We start from the raw sequence: 10,624 nt of genomic DNA on the forward strand, positions 1-10,624 counted from the left end.
CAGCAGCCTGAAAGTTATTATTGTCATCATTATTTATTATTATTTATTATTGTCATCATTATTTATTATTATTTATTATTGTCATCATTATTTATTATTGTTATTATTTATTATTATTTATTATTGTCATCATTATTCATTATTGTTATTATTTATTATTATTTATTATTATTTATTATTATTTATTATTGTCATCATTATTCATTATTGTTATTATTTATTATTATTTATTATTGTCATCATTATTCATTATTGTTATTATTTATTATTATTTATTATTATTTATTATTGTCATCATTATTTATTATTGTCATCATTATTCATTATTGTTATTATTTATTATTATTTATTATTGTCATCATTATTTATTATTGTTATTATTATTATTTATTGTTATTATTTATTATGTATTATTGTTATTATTATTTATTGTTATTATGTATTATTGTTATTATTATTATTTATTGTTATTATTATTTATTATTGTTATTATTTATTGTTATTATTATTTATTGTTATTATTTATTATTGTTATTATTTATTATTATTTATTATTGTTATTATTATTTATTATTATTGTTATTATTATTTATTATTGTCATCATTATTTATTATTATTTATTATTGTCATCATTATTTATTATTGTTATTATTTATTATTGTTATTGTTATTGTTATTATTATTTATTATTGTTATTATTGTTATTATTATTTATTGTTATTATTTATTATTGTCATCATTATTTATTATTGTTATTATTATTTATTATTGTTATTATTATTATTTATTATTGTTATTATTTATTATTATTTATTATTGTTATTATTATTTATTATTGTTATTATTATTTATTATTGTTATTATTATTTATTGTTATTATTATTTATTATGTATTATTGTTATTATTTATTATTATTGTTATTATTTATTATTGTTATTATTATTTATTATTGTTATTATTATTTATTGTTATTATTTATTATTGTTATTATTATTGTTATTATTTATTATTATTTATTATTGTTATTATTATTATTATTGTTATTATTATTGTTATTATTGTTATTATTATTATTGTTGTTGTTATTATTGTTATTATTTATTATTATTGTTATTATTTATTATTGTTATTATTTATTATTGTTATTATTTATTATTGTTATTATTATTATTATTATTGTTATTATTTATTATTGTTATTATTTATTATTGTTATTATTTATTATTGTTATTATTATTATTGTTGTTGTTATTATTGTTATTATTATTATTATTGTTATTATTTATTATTGTTGTTATTATTATTTATTATTATTATTATTGTTGTTATCAGAAGCCATTGACAGGATTATGAAGAGCTCAAGTTCCTACTACCTGCAACACTGGCAGACCTGCAGACCGACAGACCTGCAGACCAACAGACAAGCAAACAGACCAGCAAACAGACAGACCTGCAGACCAACAGACCAGCAAACAGACAGACCTGCAGACCAACAGACCAGCAAACAGACAGACCTGCAGACCAACAGACCAGCAAACAGACAGACCTGCAGACCAACAGACAAGCAAACAGACAGACCTGCAGACCGACAGACCTGCAGACCAGCAAACAGACAGACCAGCAAACAGACAGACCTGCAGACTGACAGACCTGCAGACCAACAGACCAGCAAACAGACAGACCTGCAGACCAACAGACCAGCAAACAGACAGACCAGCAAACAGACAGACCTGCAGACCAACAGACCAGCAAACAGACAGACCTGCAGACCAACAGACCAGCAAACAGACAGACCTGCAGACCAACAGACCAGCAAACAGACAGACCTGCAGACCGACAGACCAGCAAACAGACAGACCTGCAGACCGACAGACCAGCAAACAGACAGACCTGCAGACCGACAGACCAGCAAACAGACAGACCTGCAGACCGACAGACCAGCAAACAGACAGACCTGCAGACCGACAGACCTGCAGACCAACAGACCAGCAAACAGACAGACCTGCAGACCGACAGACCTGCAGACCAACAGACCAGCAAACAGACAGACCTGCAGACCAACAGACCAGCAAACAGACAGACCTGCAGACCAACAGACCAGCAAACAGACAGACCTGCAGACCAACAGACCAGCAAACAGACAGACCTGTAGACCAACAGACCAGCAAACAGACAGACCTGCAGACCGACAGACCAGCAAACAGACAGACCTGCAGACCGACAGACCAGCAAACAGACAGACCTGCAGACCAACAGACCAGCAAACAGACAGACCTGCAGACCAACAGACCAGCAAACAGACAGACCTGCAGACCAACAGACCAGCAAACAGACAGGCCAGCAAACAGACAGACCTGCAGACCAACAGGCCAGCAAACAGACAGACCTGCAGAACAACAGACCAGCAAACAGACAGGCCTGCAGACCGACAGACCTGCAGACCAACAGACAAGCAAACAGACCAGCAAACAGACAGACCTGCAGACCAGCAAACAGACAGACCTGCAGACCAACAGACCAGCAAACAGACAGACCTGCAGACCAACAGACCTGCAGACCGACAGACCAGCAAACAGACAGACCTGCAGACCGACAGACCAGCAAACAGACAGACCTGCAGACCAACAGACCAGCAGACCAACAGACCAGCAAACAGACAGACCTGCAGACTGAGTCTATATTACTCTACCCTTTGAGGTTTAATACATGTTGTTTTGAAACGTAGTTTAACTTTGGTTTGGTTTCCATGGGAACTGTAAGCTCTTTCTCTTAAAGCTTCATTTCAATGTGTACACACAAACGTCTCGTTACAGAAAATACCTTTATTCAAACAGACTGATTATCCTTAACGAACAAACAGGTGGTAATTAATCGTCCAATGGGAGTGAAGTGTTGTGTTGTCATGGTAACAGCTCGGGGGGGATTTCCACGGTCCAGAGGTCCCGACCCCCACGAGCGCTCAGAGGCGCCTTCAGCCAGCGAGGATTTGACAGCCGGGTCAGGTGCTTCTCCTGCAGACCAATCAGAAGAGCCGCCTGCTCCAGCTCCTGTAGTTCTGCCCCCTGCAGGGTCGGGGGGCACTCCCAGGTCCCGCCCACATCTACTAGACCTGAAACACAGATGATGCCTTCAGGTACAGACGAGGCCTACAAGTTTACACATTTAAGGTGTTTGTTACCTGCCACCACCCCTCGGCCGAACCTGTCTCCGGATGTCAGCAGCTCTTGTATCTGGACCTGGTTCATTCCCATCAGGCCGCTCAGTGCCTCCCTCCACTCGCCCCCCTCCCAGTCCCTCTGGGCAATGTGGATCCCCAGAGTCTGGTTCTCCAGCGGCGCTAACACTGGCCTCCAGCGGCTCTCCACCGTCTTCAGCCCATCCAGAACCAGGCCGGCGTAAGGCTGCCGGAACGACAAGCACCACACTTGCTGCGCCATGTCTGCGAATCAGATGCACCTCACATATAAATCAAACAAGTTAAACCATTTATGAAAAAACGAGTTATGCTGGAAACTAAATATTTGAGAATCATATGATATGACATTACATTTACTTACTCCTTAAATGTTTTGTTTGATTGAGTTTTACCCTTCCTTCTGCAGATCAGTATAACCCCAGATAAACAGAAATAAAGTCTGTTCTTCAGGAAGTTTAGGGTCAGGAAATGTTAAATGATGACAAAAGTTTGAAATGTTTCCCTAGGCTGACGGACTCTTGTTCAGTCTGCACAGATCGCGGTCCTCTCAGCGTTTCTTCTTCTCCGGGGGAAATGTGTGCAGCACCGCGGCTCGGCTGCCCCCCCAGGCTGGATGGGTTACTGCACTTCAGGAGTTCAGAACTAAATGTGTAAATTAAACATTGTGATCATCTCTCTCACACACACACACACACTTCTTTATTCAACCACACTTTTATAATATTATTTCCTCACCACCCCCATTAACAAGTAAATACATACACAATACAAATATAAACAACTAAATAGCATCTCCTGCTTTTCCGTCAGGGTCGCGGAGGTAACAGCTCCAGCAGAGAGCCCCAAACTTTCCTTTCCCTGGCCACATATACATACATCTACAACTCATGTGTCTTAATTTGGAAATAATTGTTTTGTTAAATTAGGCAACAATCTGGATTTCATTGTCAGTGTTATCGGTTTCAATGAAGGGATGTTTTTTATCTTGTATATATATATATATATATATATTGAGATAAGGTCCAATTGTGGACCAGAAGGGGCGGCGCTTACAGTCGCTCACATTCAAACTCGGGATCGGCTTCAGGGGAGTGGGGCATGTTGATGAAGAACACTTCCTGGTTGGCAGATGGGGGGGTGCAGGGCGGGCTGCCCCCCCGGGGGTCGGGATTCGGGGGGGGCCGGGGCGAATACTTCCTACCGGGGCGGTTCCCCCGGAGGCGAGCGTCGGCGCGGGGCTTAAACTGACGCAGCCTCACGCCGTCTTTAACGCGGCGGCCACAGGGTAGCAGCGCCGCCACGTCGCGCCGGAACTTGGAGCTCAGGCCGAAGTAGATGAGCGGGTTGTAGAAACTGGCCGACTTGGCGAAGAGTCTGGTGAAGATGCTGGTGAGGTTCGGCACGTGGAAACCACAAGCCGACCACATGGACACAACGGCATACGGAGACCAGGCCAGGATGAACGCCGTGCAGATCACGATGGAAACCTGCGGGAGCCAATCAGAGGCTTCAGAAACCAGGAAACACTGATCCTGTTGCTGACACACACACACACACACACACACACACACACACACACACACACACACACGCACACGCACGCACACACACACAATGACAATATCTGCTAACTTATTCTGGACGTTATTAACCTGGTATCTCACACACCGTTCAGCATTAGCATTAACCCTTAGGAGGTCCTAGGGACATTTTGTGCCATTCTGTTTTTTATTTTCAAGCCATTCTGGCTGTGTTGGATGAATATAGCTCAAATTTGCCAGAGGATATTCTTTTTTAACTGTTTTGAATTGTCGTCTCCCTTTTTAAAATTAGCCTAAAATGGCTAAGCTACGCAAAAACTGACATACAGTGGGGCAAAACAGTATTTAGTCAGCCACCAATTGTGCAAGTTCTCCCATTTCAAAAGATGAGAGAGGCCTGTAATTTTCATCATAGGTATACCTCAACTATGAGAGACAGAATGGGGGAAACAATCCAGGAAATCACGTTGTCTGATTCTTAATGAATTCATTGTAAATTCCTCGGTAAAATAAGTATTGGGTCACCTACAAACAAGCAAGACTTCTGGCTCTCACAGACCTGTAACTTCTTCTTTAAGAGGCTCCTCTGTCCTCCACTCGTTACCTGTATTAATGGCACCTTTTTGAACTCGTTCTCAGTATAAAAGACACCTGTCCACAACCTCAAACAGTCATACTCCAAACTCCACTATGGCCAAGACCAAAGAGCTGTCAAAGGAGACCAGAGACTAAATAGTAGACCTGCACCAGGCTGGGAAAACTGAATCTGCAATAGGTAAGCAGCTTGGTGTGAAGAAATCAACTGTGGGAGCAATTATTAGAAAATGGAAGACATACAAGACCACTGCTAATCTCCCTCGATCTGGGGCTCCACGCAAGATCTCACCCCGTGGGGTCAAAATGATCACAAGAACGGTGAGCAACAATCCCAGAACCACACGGGGGGACCTAGTGAATGACCTGTAGAGAGCTGGGACCAAAGTAACAGAGGCTACCATCAGTAACACACTACGCCGCCAGGGACTTAAGTCCTGCAGTTCCAGACGTGTCCCCCTGCTTAAGCCAGTACATGTCCAGGCCAGGTGAAGTTTGCTAGAGGGCATTTGGATGATCCAGAAGAGGATTGGGAGAATGTCATATGGTCAGATGAAACCAAAATAGAACTTTTTGGTAAAAACTCAACTCGTCGTGTTTGGAGGAGAAAGAATGCAGAGTTGCATCCAAAGAACACCATACCTACTGTGAAGCATGGGGGTGGAAACATCATGCTTTAGAGGAGATCTGCATGGAGGAATGGGCCAAAATACCAGCAACAGTGTGGAAACCTTGTGAAGACTTACAGAAAACCTTTGACCTCTGTCATTGCCAACAAAGGGTATATAACAAAGTATTGAGAGGAACTTTTGTTATTGACCAAATACTTATTTTCCACAATCATCTGAAATGAATTCATTAAAATCCTACAATGTGATTTCCTGGATTGTTTCCCCCATTCTGTCTCTCATAGTTGAGGTATACCTATGATGAAAATGACAGGCCTCTCTCATCTTTTGAAATGGGAGAACTTGCACAATTGGTGGCTGACTAAATACTTTTTTGCCCCACTGTATTTCTTCCTAGGGAAAAAAAATTCCCCCATTTATCGTAACATAAACTAATGAATTCCTTTATGTTAAGATTTCATTTTCTACTACTAGCTTTCAATTTTTTATTTTTACATTTGTCCACAAGTTGGCACAAATGTAAACCCTTTGAAGCCTGCAGCAACATTTTCAATTTTGGAATTGGCAAGGCATTACAGCACACAGGAGGCTCATCCTCCTTCGAGGACTCTGAGGCTGAAGGATGAGGCCACAGAGGTAGAAGGAGAACACTAAGAGTCCAACTGAGACTCATCTAAAGACTCATCTGAGAGACTCATGAGAGCAAAGTGGAGATGGACGAACTGACCCACAACCTTCAAACAAAAACACAGTATCAGCTCCTGAACCGAGGAAAGTGTTTTCTATCGGTGCCCCCAAAACTACCAACACACGTGTACCTGAACGGGTCGTCAGAACAAAAATGTAAATAATTTGAAGTTGAGTCAGCCCAAAAGGCATGTCATCCCAATGGGAAAGTGCCAGATGGCCAGTCCAGCCCGGCATCATTACCTGGGATAATAACTGGCCTCCAAAAGGGTTAAATTCTCCAAAATGTAATTCATATTTGATATGTATGTGTCACGCTGAAGTAGTTTGAAAGATTAAGTCTTTTAAAGTGGAAAGAAATATGAATATATCATATTTTTACAGCGGTTTTTAGGAAGGTGGCATTTTTGTCCTCAGGAATAGGAGTGTGAGTTTTTGTTCCAATCTGACACTGCAGAAAAAAGAACAATGCATCCAAATGTTGCTGCCAATCATCGACCCATCCCAGGGCCTAACATAATGATCAAATCATACTTGAGATGTGTTTCATGGAAATGATGTTTGTTGGTGGCATTTTTTGTCCTTAGGAACAATTGTGTTGGATATTTAAGCATCAACGTTAGCACTAACATTAGCATTAACCTACACATTAGCATTAGCATAATAAGTAGCATTAACATTAGCGTTAGGGCGGCTGTGCCCCCCCCCCCCCCCCCCCGACTCACGATGGTGACATCCCTCTCGATCTTCCTCTGCCGGTCGCTCAGCCCCCCCCCGGTCATGGCGTTTCCTCTCTTCACGGTGTTGATGATGGACACATAGCAGAAGAGCATCAGCAGCACCGGCAGGAAGAAACAGAACAGCAGCAGAGACCCTATGTACGAGCGGGAGCCCAGCGAGTGACTCGCCTTGGACCAGTCGATCTCACAGGTCCCATACCCGCGGTCTGGGGGGGGGGCAGAGGTCACATGAGTCACCTGCTAGAGTGGTAAAAAGATATCACTTTATTTTGAAAGGAACCAATATGTGTCCGCCAAAAAAAGTGAGTCCTGCCTTTGTAGCTCCCCCAGCCCAGCAGAGGGGCGCCGGCCCAGAATGCAGCAGTGATCCAGATCAGAACCAGAGCCACGAACACACTGCCCAGACTGATGTGATGAGCTGAAACAGAACACACACTGAAATACACTGACACACTCTCTACATTGTTAGTAGTTGCAGCTTTAAAAATCACAGAGTATTTCTGAACACGTCGTGCCGGTACATAGTAATATCACTATGGAACACTCACACTCCTGTTGGCTAGCCCTCCTGGTTCATAATGGGGGGGGGGGGGGGGTTACCTCTGTGGGGGTGGCAGCCCTTCAGGTAGCGAGTGATGCTAATCACTGTGAGTGTGTTGATGCTGCTCAGACCGAATAGCAGCGTGAAGAAACCGTCCACCTGCACAAACATCACACTTATCATATTTATTATATATCTAATATAAATACTATATTTACTAAAGGTTTTATTATGTTTATTCTTTATTATATTTATTTATTATTGTTTATTGTATTACTTATATTTATTATATATATAATAAATACTATTCTTACGATAATATAGTTTTCATTATGTTTACATCATATATAAATATATATTTATTTATTATATAAAGTATATTTAAGTATTATATTTATTCTTTATTATATTTCTTTATATTATTTATTCTTTATTATATTTCTTTATATTATTTATTCTTTATTATATTTCTTTATATTATTTATTCTTTATTATATTTCTTTATATTATTTATTCTTATTATATTTCTTTATATTATTTATTCTTTATTATATTCTTTATATTATTTATTCTTTATTATATTTCTTTATATTATTTATTCTTTATTATATTTCTTTATATTATTTATTCTTTATTATATTTCTTTATATTATTTATTCTTTATTATATTTCTTTATATTATTTATTCTTTATTATATTTCTTTATATTATTTATTCTTTATTATATTTCTTTATATTTATTTATTCTTTATATTATTTATTCTTTATTATATTTCTTTTATATTATTTATTCTTTATTATATTTCTTTATATTATTTATTCTTTATTATATTTCTTTATATTATTATTTATTTTCTTTATATTATTTATTCTTATTATATTTCTTTATATTATTTATTATATTTCTTTATATTATTTATTCTTTATATTATTTATTATTTATTATATTTCTTTATATTATTATTCTTTATTATATTTCTTTATATTATTTATTATTTATTTATATTTCTTTATATTATTTTTATTTATTATATTTCTTTATATTATTTATTCTTTATTATATTTCTTTATATTATTTATTCTTTATTATATTTCTTTATATATTTATTATATTTCTTTATATTATTTATTCTTTATTATATTTCTTTATATTATTTATTATATTTCTTTATATTATTTATTATTTATTATATTTCTTTATATTATTTATTATTTATTATATTTCTTTATATTATTTATTCTTTATTATATTTCTTTATATTATTTATTCTTTATTATATTTCTTTATATTATTTATTATATTTCTTTATATTATTTATTCTTTATTATATTTCTTTATATTATTTATTATATTTCTTTATATTATTTATTATTTATTATATTTCTTTATATTATTTATTCTTTATTATATTTCTTTATATTATTTATTCTTTATTATATTTCTTGTATTAATTGTTTAGTGTGTTTATATTTATTATATACATTTTATTGAACGTTAACATGAATCTGCAGTCTGCTGTGCAGCCCGTCTGGCAGGCACACGGTCTGCAGGTGTGTGTACCTGGCAGGTCCAGATGGAGGAGATGAGGAAGTCGCTGTCCTGGAACACGTTGAAGATCTCGATGATTCCTCTGGAGTACCCGAACACAGAGATGCTGGCGTCCGACACGGCCAGGTTAAAGGTCAGGAAATCTGAGGGCTGCAGAGCGGAGCGCTGCCTGCAGAGCACGAACAGGACGATGCTGTTCCCAAACCAGGACAACCAGCCTGAGACACACACACACACACACACACACACACACACACACACACACCTCTGTGTTTATTGCCTCAGATATGAGACAGAGATTTGAGGCTGTACTGAAAATCATGACTGTGTGTGTGTGTGTGTGTGTGTGTGTGTGTGTGTGTGTGTGTGTGTGTGTGTGTGTGTGTGTGTGTGTGTGTGTGTGTGTGTCTCACCCAGCAGCAGCAGGTAAACCCCGATGATGGTCTCTCCCTGGTCGGACAGAGGGGGGTCCCGCCCCCCCCCTAGCACCAGGCTGCTGTTCCTCCAGGGGGGGGAGGCATCCTCAGCGCTCAGAGACATGGTGCAGCGAGACTCAAAACAGGAAGTCAGGTAATCAGCAGGTAAATATAGACACTGATCCTGTTACTCTGATCAGTGAGGTCAGAGGTCGCCCAGGATGCCAGCTCTGATTGGCTGAGCGTATGCAGGGCTTCACTGTGTAAAGGGGGAGAGGGGAGTACAGACTCAAATACAGCAGGACGTTCAGTTTTAATTATTGTTTCTGATTCAAATAATAAAGTATAAATATATCTTAAATATCCACAACACTATATTATGTTTAAATGAAGCAAAGCAGCATATAAGGTCATAAAACCTACCCCACAGGTGTTTGTAGTTATTGGACAGCCACGGACGGCAACCCAAATAGGACATTTGACACAACGGCAGCGTTCCGCAAAGCAGAGAAAAACCCTCAAAAGACCCGACAACAAGAATCTGAACGAGAGCGAGGAGTTATCGTTATTACAACGTAACTTCCTGATTATTTATATATTTAGATACAGTATACAGATTTACTGTTGTAATGTTAAGGACTCTCAGTAGAGACCCACAACAGTAATGTCCATCAGAAAGAGGGAGTGGGCAGAGTGGGTTTTATAAATATACAGTATATATATATACAC

General features: G+C 38.0%; 2 protein-coding genes across 2 annotated transcripts; both read right to left on the reverse strand.

The window, feature by feature from the left end:
• Positions 1-2,804: 2,804 nt before the first annotated feature.
• Positions 2,805-3,804, reverse strand: zgc:110222 (uncharacterized protein LOC550336 homolog). Its single transcript, XM_063881870.1, has 3 exons — positions 3,560-3,804; positions 3,181-3,441; positions 2,805-3,111 (listed from the first exon to the last, which is right to left on the reverse strand). The coding sequence occupies exons 2-3, from the start codon at positions 3,437-3,439 to the stop codon at positions 2,903-2,905; spliced, it is 468 nt and encodes a 155-aa protein (XP_063737940.1). The 5' UTR covers positions 3,440-3,441; positions 3,560-3,804; the 3' UTR covers positions 2,805-2,902.
• Positions 3,805-4,182: 378 nt separating this feature from the next.
• On the reverse strand, positions 4,183-10,106 carry LOC134863380 (opsin-5-like). The gene is made up of 6 exons (XM_063881869.1): positions 9,893-10,106; positions 9,492-9,697; positions 7,990-8,089; positions 7,703-7,807; positions 7,375-7,595; positions 4,183-4,685 (listed from the first exon to the last, which is right to left on the reverse strand). The coding sequence occupies exons 1-6, from the start codon at positions 10,017-10,019 to the stop codon at positions 4,248-4,250; spliced, it is 1,197 nt and encodes a 398-aa protein (XP_063737939.1). The 5' UTR covers positions 10,020-10,106; the 3' UTR covers positions 4,183-4,247.
• Between the last annotated feature and the right edge of the window lie 518 nt (positions 10,107-10,624).

This window comes from Eleginops maclovinus, chromosome 4 (assembly GCF_036324505.1).
Source record: "Eleginops maclovinus isolate JMC-PN-2008 ecotype Puerto Natales chromosome 4, JC_Emac_rtc_rv5, whole genome shotgun sequence".
Taxonomy (NCBI): Eukaryota; Metazoa; Chordata; class Actinopteri; order Perciformes; family Eleginopidae; genus Eleginops; species Eleginops maclovinus.

Excerpts from the sequence above, each read along its gene's own strand:
- LOC134863380 (XM_063881869.1), bottom strand. The coding sequence starts at position 10,019 with ATGTCTCTGAGCGCTGAGGATGCCTCCCCCCCCTGGAGGAACAGCAGC. Across the intron at positions 7,808-7,989 it reads GGGCTGCCACCCCCACAGAG|CTCATCACATCAGTCTGGGC; the intron begins GTAACCCCCCCC and ends GTTCTGTTTCAG. Across the intron at positions 4,686-7,374 it reads TCGAGAGGGATGTCACCATC|GTTTCCATCGTGATCTGCAC; the intron begins GTGAGTCGGGGG and ends TGGCTCCCGCAG.
- zgc:110222 (XM_063881870.1), bottom strand. The coding sequence starts at position 3,439 with ATGGCGCAGCAAGTGTGGTGCTTGTCGTTCCGGCAGCCTTACGCCGGC. Across the intron at positions 3,112-3,180 it reads CGGCCGAGGGGTGGTGGCAG|GTCTAGTAGATGTGGGCGGG; the intron begins GTAACAAACACC and ends TCTGTGTTTCAG.